Genomic DNA, 12,157 nt, shown 5'->3' with positions numbered 1-12,157 from the left:
TTAATTTCCTCGTTCTAATTAATCACTTTATTTATACACTATAAATATTTGCATAATTAATTAATTAATTTTCTCTAAAATTAAATTTTATTATAAAAATATGTTATAATTTAATTATTTTATAAATAATAAAATACAATATTATTATTTCTCAAATAATAAATTTTGAAATAATATTTTTTTTATTCACCAAATATTTTGTTTGTATTATCATCAAGCTAATTCAAAGACAAATAGACTCGTAGTTTTAAAGCTTCAAAAATTAATTATCTTGCTAAGTCTTGTTCTATAAATGTAAAGAATGTATTGTGATAAATTGTAAAAAAATTGTATTTTATACAAGAGGATTTTAAACCCTAAATAAATTTATTTTTCACGTAAGTGTCTTGAAATATCTTTTCAATTTTACAATTTGGCTTACATTTGGAGTTAGATTCAATTTTTTTCGTATTGTAATGTTTATGGGTTGAAAAATGTGGAAATAGACGCTGAAAAGAGGTTTTTATCAATATGGATTGGTTGATTTTATTTTTATTTAGTTGTTATATTTTTTATAGTTATGTTTTTAGTAGATGATGTAATATCGATCTTAATTGAGCAACTTTTTTTTTTTTACAAAGCATGAAATTTTTCTTTGGTAAACATTAACTCTCCACTAAAAAAGTTGAACATCAACTAATGTATATAATTGTATTAATTTGTTCCATTAATATGAATTGTATGAACATTTTTCCATTAACATCAACTTGTCATGGCCAAACTATAAATTGAAGAAGAAAAACAAAATATGAATACGTGTTTTTTTTAGAAAAACAAAGTTATAATTTTGATTGGAAAAAAAAACCTTATAAAAGATTAAAAAAATGAAAAAGTAAATATTCATTTGGTACTACGTGTTTTATCGAAATCAAAATACATACTTGGTACCTTATATTTTCAATAGTTTTCATCTAGTACTCTATAATTTCAAATCATACGTATTTGGTACCTGGTACCTTATGTTTTCAATAATTTTCATCTAATACTCTATAATTTGAAATCGTACATATTTGATATCTTATACTTAAATTTTATCATTAAAATTTTATTAATATGATCAAATTATCCTCAATTATACGAGTTTCAAACTCAGATTTAATTACTTCTGTTAAAACGCAGGATACCAAATGATTATATACCCATATGCCCAAATGAAAAAGATAAAAGAAATCATGAAAAACACATTTATGAAGAAAGTCAAAGACAAAAAAAACCTTTACAAAATCTAAGGGAAGATTATTTTATCATCACTCCTTTATATTTTGAGTACATCCATTAGAGGGAGGACCACTACTGCCAAAGAAAAAAACACAGCATACAACAATAGCTTCCATTATTATATCAAATATTAGTTATATTGCATTGAACTTATTATTGTATTGTACAATATCGAGTTTATAACATTACAACAATCAAACCTGGGATATTCCTACAAAAATGATAGAACTATAAACCCGCCTTGCAAAAATTTACAGGCAGCGTTGCAATCAAGAAAAACCAAAAAATAATTATAATAATAAAAGAAAGTCATATCAAATTTTAAGCCTTCCGAGACAAGAGTGGCTCCAATTGAGGGTTACTGTCTTCAGACACTGGCGATCTTAAGAAACCAGACTCCAATTGAGAAATTGAGGAGTCATCATCTGCTCTTTGTTTCAGCATCCTCTGAAGGAAACTCGGTTTATCGCCCAATACTGGATCAGCTGTACTCCGAGGTGTCCCTTTTAAGCTCTGGACGTGCTGAAGGCAAACTTGGACCGCGTCATGAACTCTCACAAAATACCACTCTTTACCAATCATTTCTACTACACCTGATCTTGATAGAGTCAGCAGAACATCTCGGTTCGGATTGGAAATGGCAATCTGCACAGAAAACAGACTAATCATCTTCTGACAAATTCAAAACATTTTCCAGACACTGTTTTAGGAAAGGAGATTCAACCTGAATGTCTCGCATCTTGTATTCCTGATGCAAGTCTTTTAGAGCTTGAACGGCACTAGAATCTATATATGTAACAGCTGCAATAAAACAGAAATTTAGAGGGTGTTTGGCCCCTTAACTAAAATACAGTTTTTTATTTTTAAAAATTAAAATCTGTTTTCTGAAAACAAGTAAGAGTGTTTGACACTATTTTCATAAAACAATTTTTAAAAACGAAGTTACAAAAGAGCAGAAAATTTTGAGAATAACAAAAAGTTGGCTCAGATCGGATGTACACCACTAACATAAAACATAAGGTTAGTAAGACTTACGTGACAACTCTAAAATCACAAAGTAAATTCTTTCAACTTCTGGTCCACGTCTACTACATCTATCAACATCAGTTTCATATTCACGCAGCCTGACAGAGAAAATTTTGATAAATCAGATCAATTTTGCTAAAAAAATCACTGAAAGAAAATCGACAAAGTAGAGATCAGCCCAGCTGACGAAATATATTACCTGTCCTTTATGTAACTTATGTTGGCAAAATAAATAGGTGAATCAATCCGTACGATTACAATTCCATTGTAAGTATATGCCTCTGGATATTGTTGGGTGTTTCTATAAACAGTAGTACCTGGAAGACGCCCCAAGACAGCTGCAGCACACACCAAAAATAAGAAAGTCAGCACTTATAGTATGAAGGCTTTTTTGTGGGGCAAGGGAAACTCAGGACAGGGGCAAGCTGTACCAGATGACATGATTCTGGAAACTAAAAAGAGGAGAATTTACATTAAATTCAAAATTATGTACACCGCAAACATTCAGCACATAACTAATGGCAAATGAAAAAAAAAAAAGAAGGTAATTTAGACCAGACAAATGAGGAGGAACACTGAAGGTGTAAACGTGAAGAAACAAAAGGCATGATTTTTTGAAATATGAGAGCTAAAATTCAATCCATCAGTTAATCTACAAATGTACACAGACAATAGGATCCATTGATCCACTAACCAATATGGGGGTTTGCTGATTCATGGATGACAAAAGCAAGTGAAACACCAACCTACAAGGCCAGTACACTAAAATTAGTTTCAGGAGAAGGAAAAAATTAAATTACAATAAACAATTTTATCAGACGTTCCCCAAGGAACAAATTATAATAAACAAAATATTAGGATAAAGAACCTCATACCAAGTGGCGAGTTTTAAAATTTTAGAACTTTGATTTCATGGAAATCAATTTGACGGTAATAATTGTAAACCCAAAAATAAGGTTGTGAATCTGAAAAGGTTTTATTCAAAATAACCTCGAAGGTTTTTATTTTAATCTAATTAACTTATGCTGCCAGTAGTTGAGAGATAAAAGATGCTAAAAATCATTAAGAAATTCTTAAAATAACATTGATTCTTTTCATTCTCTGTTTAACTTGTTTGTCTTTCTGTGGTAGTCAGAATATTCAGAACTTAAGAGATAAATGATATTCTGGCAAATCATATTCCATCAGAATGATTGAGCCAACATAACTTTCATTCTTTTGATTCTCTAACTTGTCTTGTCCACAACTTTCAAAACATTCAGAGATATTAAGTGATAATGAATATATTGGAAATTCATACATTGCCAAACATTTCGAATTTTTTGCTTAGACAAGCAGGCAGCTATTTGTATCTCTATGTTCTAATATAGCCGTTTGAAGTACTCACCCCCACAAGGACACCAATCTCAATACCAAGAAACAAGGTTGTAGTGCTTGTAATTGTCCAAAGAAGAAAATCTTTTTTATCTACACGCCATAAAAAGATAGCCTCCTCAAAATCCACCTAGATATCAGAAGGATAAAATAAACAATTGTCAGTGGAAAGCATTTGTAATTTACTGCTAGAGTTTTCTGAAAAATATATGCACATAGCACGAACAAAACTGCAACTGCAGAATACCAAAACCTGAAATGAAATTCTCCAAATTTCGACATGAATATAGGTAACCATACAGTTAGTAGTCTGATACTTCCATAACAAGTTATAGGAAAGCACTGTCTATACAAATAACATGCAAACAGTGTTTTCCCTAGCTCAAATTTCCTTTCAGGTAAAGCTAAAATAGAATGCAACAACACTAACCCAAAGCCCATCTTAAGCAGCTTAGATGGTGGGTTTTATAACAAAATCACAATGTAGCATATTTTCTTGACACCACTGTCAACAATAGACCTAATTAAGCAGAAAATTCAATTTTCTAAGATCCAGACAAGCGTAGCAAAAATACATCTTGTGAAATGGTACAAAACTCACCAGACCCATAACAGCAGAGATCACAATAGCAGCAAGGGCGCACTGGAAGAGAATGCAAAAGTCACAGTTATTATTTTGACTAAATGGAGATCCCTTACTAACATTGATAAAACAAGAAAGATGGAAACTTTGAACCAATAGGAGGAATAAAAAAAATCTGGTGTTTTGTAAATTTGCAACTGCATGGCAAGACAAAATTAAGATAATAAAACAAGGAAAGATGCTATTTGAAGTTTTGAACCATCAATTTTGTGAAGAGATGTGTTGTAGATGCTATAAAACATGGCAAAAAATATATCATGCCTCAAGAAATAAATTCATTATCACAGAACAAAACCTGGGGTATGTATTTAAACAACGGAGTCAAAAACAGAAGAGCACACCCCATTACAATTCCTGTAACAACACCAGCTAATCCTGTTTTCGCTCCACTTTCATGGCTAACAGCTGATCTAGAAAAGGAACCTACAAATTATGTCCAAAACAAATTAATCCACCAGTATAAGATGGTCTTTATAATAAAATAATGATTATAAGTAAGCTAATAAAGAGGAACTTGGAAAATTGTCAACCTATAAATTTAAATATTTATTATATCAGTGTAGTTTTAAAATCTCACCTGTTGAGGGGTATGCTGAAAAAAAAGAACCAAAAATATTGGCAACACCAAGACCAAATAACTGAGGAAAAAAAATAGAAGCTCTGTTAGATTAAATGCAGTCCTTGCCACTCGACATACTTTCCTGAATTACATAATGATATCTATTTCTAGAAATTCATTCCCTAACTTGGATCGTAAAAGTTTCAATTACTCAAGTACAACAATCAAGTTTCAAAAGGTGAAAACTGTTTAAGAAACCAAACATAAAAGCCACTGCAAGCAAAGGTTTCCAAGATATTTCATCTAACATGCTGTAAAGATCAATAATTATATGCAATTCTATTAATTCATAAGCATACCTCTTGATTTGAGTCCAACTCATATCCATTTTTTGCTGCCAAGGCTTTAGCAATGCCCACAGATTCCTAAAGTACAAAATTGAGTTTCATGGTACTTGTAATTTCATGACAATCAAAACTAGAAGGAAACAAAACTTAATTTGCAGTAATCTACACAAATTCTCTTACCAGTATGGCAACCCCTGTAATGAGAAGTGCAGTGGGGATCAAAGACGTAGCGTATCCAAATTCTTTGGGAATAGAAAATTTTGGAAGGCCTTGCGGTATACCTCCTACCTAATACAAAAGACCACTATCAATCAGCTCCAAACATTTTGTTATGGACTTAAGTGACACTGACTGTCCTTCAGAAAGCAAATTTATACAGAAACGAAATGAAACATACAAAAGTGGGAAAAAGAGCACCCAAATTAATATTATTTTTATAAAACATAACAATATTTCATATTCAGTATATAGAAAAATTATTAATAAAAGCACACAAGGCATAAAACTTCAGCCTGCAGTATTATCTTGGATTTCAAACTCCCCATCTCTATCCTAAAATGCCCTTTGACATCTAAGTCCAATGATTCTGACAGTATACTAAGCATATAGTTATTCACACTCCCTACATACTAAGCTCAAAGCTACTATGATTCATATTCATTATTAATCGGTACAAGATTTTAATAGAAGCTAGTAAATGCTTTATAATGTACATAATCATACGTAGATGAACTATAAGAAATTCCTGATGAACTGTATTGCTCAAAACGTACCACAGCGACTTCACATGGAAAGATGACTTTCCTCTCACAAATAAAAAGGATTCAGACAAGAAACAGAAAGTTCTTTTTCTTTTGTTGCCAAATATGATGCAATAACAAAGAAAATTATACATTAACTACAGCAGAGTAAGGTTCTTGACAACAACTATTTGCTAAAATTGGCATCAAACACATCTATTTGGAATTACCTAAAAGCTTTTGCCAATCATTTTTATGCTAAAATGCCAATTGGTTCGCCATTAACCTGCTTTCCAATTTATTTTTCTTCTTGGAGATTAATTAGTGAAACTTTTAATCTTTGATAAAACTTTCATTTGGTCTCTTTGTAGCACGATTAATTCATTCTCATTTCCAATATTCAATAAGTCATTACTTATTGGGATTTATGAAGCAGTTAGATATTCTATATAAACAAACAAAGATTGCTAACCAGATTATCAGTGAGTATCATCATTGGAGAATAATGACTTTAGATTCTCTCCAGATATTCTAGAGGGTAAATTCATGAGCATTGAGTAGGCAATGTCTGGCAGAGTTTACAGAACATAAGAAAACTAAGTTGATGCATTACTGAAGTATATAAATGGAGGAGAATATCCTCATTATTATCTACTAAAGGCACAGCAATTAAAGTAAATCTGATGTTTTTTAACCTCACCAATGATATAGAAGATGGATTAAATACTTTCACAATGGCTGTGCCCAAAACAACTCCTGTGAGAGGACCAGCTGCTCTAAGGAACCGCAAATACTTCCTTGATTTTCCCTACGTAAATTTTTGGCAAAATTACAACCAAAACCCATCATGAAGGCATAATTCAATCAAAAAGCACAGGTTAAGTTCATACCAAATGTTTCATGAAAAGAAGTATTGCCAGAATAATTGATCCCATTACAAAAGGAGGCCACAAAAACTGCAAAAGGAAGAACCTCCAAAGATTAGAAAAATGAATTAGCAATTGAAAACAACAATGAAAGAAACATGAGTGGTAAATAAAGTAGATATGTGGATGTAAGATGGTTGGCAGTCACTTTCTGCATAAGAGGGGTTGACAAGAAATATTCTTTTAGAAATACTACAGTCTCGTGTTCATATAGGAATAATATATTGTATTAAGAGTATATCATTTCAGCATAAGTAGAATACCCCATCTGCTCCCTGTATAATGCTCTTAACCAGTGGCACAATCTTGCTACTTCGTTCTATATCATAACCCAAAAAGTATTTCGCTTGAGATAAGGCAATTACAATGGCTGAAGCAGTAGTGAAGCCAGAAATGACAGAGTGGCTGATGAATCGAATAAGCCATCCAAGCCTGGGAGGGAAAAGAAAAAATTTCAGTATAGAGCTCAAAAAGCAATAATCAAGATAGTCATGCACATGTTACTTACATCTTTAAGATACATACATGAGTTAAATTTATATTTATTTATAGTCATCAATGTATATATACAAGTTAGAAATTCAGCAACATACACGAAGAGAAAAAAGTTGGTCATTAAAACTGTATCTACCTAATAAGCATGCTCTAGACTCGGAAGTTCATTTTCATTTTCAACAATAATATTTATTTTTAAAGTACCGAAAGACTTCTCAACAAAAATGGCCAGCACGAGCTAAAACTGATGCTTTGTGTGTATTCTCATGATTATATACTTCTACCCTACGAGGTTCAACCTTTTATCCTGAAGAGCCATTAGACTGCAATTTTCTAGAACACCACTGAAAAGTTTTAGCTACAATCTTGTCTTATGCATAATACACTTTCTAGGTGTCTGATAATAAAAGCAATCCAAGATGATGAATATTTACTCATGAATTACATCAATTCTATAATACAGTTAGCCTAAGATAAACAAGAATACCTCAAGAGCCCCATTGAGCATTCCAATATCCCAACCATGAGTGCTAATAATATTGCCATTTCTGTATATAATTCCGTATCAGAGGAATCAACAATTCCACTTAACACGTTAGAGACCAATAGAGAAACCAAGGCCACTGGACCAACAGCAAGCTGACGTGATGACCCAAATATGGCATAGATAAATAAAGGCACAAAACCAGAATCTTCCTTGCAAAACCAAAGTAACATTTAAAATAAGTATATAATTCAGAATTTCAGGGAGAAGGTAAAATAATAAATTTTCCATTTGCAAAGGTAATCTATTCAACATTATGAAACTAATTAACAAAAAGATAATTAGGAAGATAGCAAAGCCAGAAAGAAATCTAAGTTCACAACCAAAATATTTTAAACTTATAACATAAAAATGACACATAGAACAAGAAACAATAAATGGTGATAACTTCAGTTCATATATTGTAGCCGTGCCCATTATTATATAATAGTAAATAAATATAGAAATACGTGCTAGCTTGTGAAAACTTACAAAGTCCATAAATTGGATGAAGCCCAGCTAATTTTGCATAAGACATTGCCTGCCCATCATTAAAAAAAACAGTCAACTAGAAAACTCGCAGTCAATTAATCCAAATGAAATATTTAAAAATTGTAAAACATATTGATAAAGAAATAATTACAAACCACTAACAAAAATTATATAATCATCAAATAAGCAATTGTATCAATCAAATCATCAAATAGTTAAGCTATCGAATCATCAAAATGTTAAGCAATTGAACCAATCAATGCAAATCCAGATTTCAGCAAAGCCACAAGTAGTTCCAATAATCTAAATATTGGGTTTATTTATGACTATCACAAAAGGTCTTAGAGTCAGGAAGTAAGATAAGAATCTACTAACATCCTAGTTAAAAAAGCTTGATAAAATACACTAGAAAAAAATAGTAAATAAATATGAATAAGAGACAGATCAATTTTGAGCTAAATAAGTAAATAGTAACAATTATAATTAGTAGAATGTGAAACCAAAAAAAAAAGGCTAAATTGTTTGGTTGTCGAGAAAATGAAGGAAAATACCAGAAATTACTCTAGAGACATTTGTACATGTCAATCTAACCCAGAAACTCATCTCTTGGAGACCAAAAAAAAAAACAAATGTTTTGATCATTTTCTTTCATCAATCAATTGAGGAAAAAAAAGTCCGTTTCGAAAAAGAATCAATGAAAAAAAAAACAAATTAAACTTGGGCAAAGTATTCACACAATTAATTCAGTCAAACCTCTGTTTCTTTTATAATGTCTTGCATTTTCTCACACTATATATACATATAAATGGATGTATGCGTTATATACCTGAGGAACAAGCATGATACCAATAGTGACACCAGCCATAACATCGATCTGTAAATACTCGCGCCATTTATAGGTCCTAATCCAACGGGAGCAAGGTAGAAGGAGATCAAGCCAATCGATCCAGGTCATGCGCTGGACCTTGGAGGTCCATTTGTAGAAAAGAGAAGCGGGAGTAGAAGTCGAGGAGGAAGACGAAGATGACGTCGTAGAGGGGTGCTGCAACGGGATAATCTTAACGGGTCGGGTGGTGGTCCGCATGGTTGATTCTTCTTCTACGAGGTCAGTCAAGCTGGGTGATGCGTACGTTATCTCCATGCGCCTCCACCCAAGCACTGAATCATATCACTCCTGCCCAAAAAACCAAAAGCGAAATATGTATATATATATTAAAAAATTAATTTCGTGGTGCAGAAACCAGCACCCCTAGCTTTCGATTCAGTTCGTCAATAAACAAAAACAAATACTGAGAACAAAAGCTCCCTTATTTTTTTGTTTTGTCGTGATTGTTTTTCTTTTCCTTACTTTTATTTTTTTATTTTTTCCCGGAAAGAGTGACTCAAAATTTTCGGGGATAGTTGCTAAAAAATAATTCGGGGAAAGTTCGGTTGTTTGAACTTAAAAAGAGATCAATCCGATAGTTTGTAAAAGGGGTATTTGTGGCATAAATGTCACATATTTTCAGTTTTATAGTCAGTTAGTTGTAATTTTTTTTGATTGGGTTGACTCTGAAATTTGTGAAAGATAAAAAAAACAAAAAAAGTCATACATGGATATTGAGAAGAATTAGAGAACAGGAGAACGAGATTATCAATATCAGAGAACCACTGCAGGTTATGGAAAATGAAGGCCAAATTATGGGACTAATGACATGTGGAACTTACTATTCGAGAGACCAAACTAATACAAATGGGCTGGCCTTGTTTGGATTTGTAAAACGGATATATTTAGATCTGTGACACGTGTTTTTTTTTTCCAACTTAACATAGTGGTAATGATGGAATAGGCCAATTCATAATGTTCGGTATTTAATCCGTCGAAAAAAAATGTGGTATATATGTCTATAAAACCAAAAACATATAGTATTTATGCCGCAAATACTTCTTTCTAAAAAGAAGAAATCTCGGGTGCACCTTGTGCGAAAAAGTACCCACTACTACAAAAATTTTGTTATGTACATGCATAATACATTTATTTATATCATTAAGCAGATTATCAGCTAATTCAGAATAATATATGATGTCTTAAAAATAAAGTTAAAATAATTTGTTGCTTGCCAGATTGGTTTTATTACGAGGAGTAAAGTAACTTATTTGAATATTATTTTTATGACAGTAAATTATTCGAAATTTCTGAAAAATTTATTAATTATCTAAATAATTATAATTTACACAACCATAAAAAAAAATTGAGCTGAAAATACTTTCCGACCCAAATATGGGAGAGGTGTGCACCAGAAAACTGCCCATTTTTTTAATGTATCAATCCAATAGTTTAATATATATATTGGAAAATATCGGGTGCACCGACCAAAAAGGGTACACTGGTGCACCCCGTCTCCAGATTTTAGCTTGGAAAGTATTTTTGGCGTAAATTTTTATATGGTCGTGTATATTGTAGTTATTTAGAGCATCCTGCAAATTTTTAAGAAATTCTGAATAATTTACAGTGTCAAAAAACAAGGTTCAAATAGTTTGTTGACGCGTGACTTTTTTTATATAGGTAGAAAATAGCTTATTTGAACATTATTTTCAGCGCTGTAAATTATGTGTAATTTCCTGAAAAATTTCAGGATGTTCTAAATAACTACAATATACACAACCATAGAAAAACAAATTGTGTCGAAAATATTTCCCTAGCCAAAAAATGGAGAAGATGTACACTGGAGAACTAACCTATTTTTTTGCAAATAAAATAAAGGAAATTAACAAAAATACTAAATGTATGAAATCCGTAAAAAAAAAATACAAAAATATGGAGGGACATAATCGTAAATATGAATTTTTTAAAATAAAGTTTACAAATTTGTAATATTAAAGATTTTTTGTAACAAAAAACTTGTAATTAAAATTTATAAGTTTGTAACTATATGTTACAATTTTGTAAACAACATTTGCAGACTAAATTAAAAATTGTAACAGAAGATTACAGAACTATTACAAACTGTTATCCGTATATTTGTAATTTTTGTAAAATTTTGTATTTTTCAAAATTCTTTAAAATTTACAGTATTGTGTATAATTTTTTCATAAAATAATTAGTCACTAGAGAGAGTTTGTGTTTTTAAAAATATAGTGATACCTAACTATGAATGCCAAAACTATATAACAAGTACAAAAACAACCAATAAAAGTTGAGTAATGATATGTGCACAAAAATATTAGAGCAACTAACGTAACATTTTTGAACCAATCACATTTATTTCAAATCAGATTTATTATTTAAAAAAAAGGATATTTGCGGCATAAGTACCAAATGTTTGGGTTTTGTACGCAACATAGACCCAATGTTATTTTTAGTGGCAATAGTACTCAAAGTCAGTAAAAGTATAATTCTGTCAGCCTCTTCCGTTAGATTTCCGTTTCATGATGACTAGAGCAACACGTGTCACTCTGTGATTGGTCCAGCTCAATAATATTTTAAAAATAATTATGATTTTGACCAATAAAAACATGACACGTATCTGCCTAATCAGTTCATTAACAGACCTAATAAAGGAGACTGATGAAATTACACTTTTACTGACTTATGCCGTAATTATCCCTTTAAAAAATAATATCACATCAATTAGTATAATATTTTGGATCAATTAATATAATATTTTAGTGAATAATTTTAGGGTAATTATCGTTACAATAAAAATTTATTTTTATGTAACATCATTTAACTTACTACAGCTCTACAAAAGTAAAACGCATTATATTGTAATGGTTTGACACTGAAAAGAAGTTT

The 12,157-nt window shown here is 31.1% G+C and overlaps 1 protein-coding gene across 3 annotated transcripts; it reads right to left on the bottom strand.

Moving 5' to 3' along the window:
* Positions 1–1,355: 1,355 nt before the first annotated feature.
* LOC133798489 (probable sulfate transporter 4.2) lies at positions 1,356–9,786 on the bottom strand. Of its 3 annotated transcripts, none has more exons than XM_062236774.1 (17): positions 9,209–9,786; positions 8,383–8,431; positions 7,855–8,059; positions 7,238–7,304; positions 6,837–6,902; positions 6,647–6,754; positions 5,387–5,494; positions 5,219–5,284; positions 4,878–4,938; positions 4,596–4,723; positions 4,259–4,300; positions 3,671–3,787; positions 2,978–3,029; positions 2,483–2,621; positions 2,293–2,381; positions 1,982–2,058; positions 1,356–1,902 (listed from the first exon to the last, which is right to left on the bottom strand). In XM_062236774.1, the coding sequence occupies exons 1-17, from the start codon at positions 9,521–9,523 to the stop codon at positions 1,579–1,581; spliced, it is 2,013 nt and encodes a 670-aa protein (XP_062092758.1). In that variant the 5' UTR covers positions 9,524–9,786; the 3' UTR covers positions 1,356–1,578. The 3 variants fall into 3 exon arrangements, with proteins under 3 accessions (XP_062092758.1, XP_062092757.1, XP_062092759.1); XM_062236773.1 differs by having other exon boundaries at positions 7,136–7,304; positions 9,209–9,785; XM_062236775.1 differs by having other exon boundaries at positions 7,136–7,304; positions 7,855–8,063; positions 9,209–9,307.
* Between the last annotated feature and the right edge of the window lie 2,371 nt (positions 9,787–12,157).

This window comes from Humulus lupulus, chromosome 8 (assembly GCF_963169125.1).
Source record: "Humulus lupulus chromosome 8, drHumLupu1.1, whole genome shotgun sequence".
NCBI lineage: Eukaryota > Viridiplantae > Streptophyta > Magnoliopsida > Rosales > Cannabaceae > Humulus > Humulus lupulus.
This window is presented reverse-complemented; position numbering and strand designations above follow the sequence as displayed.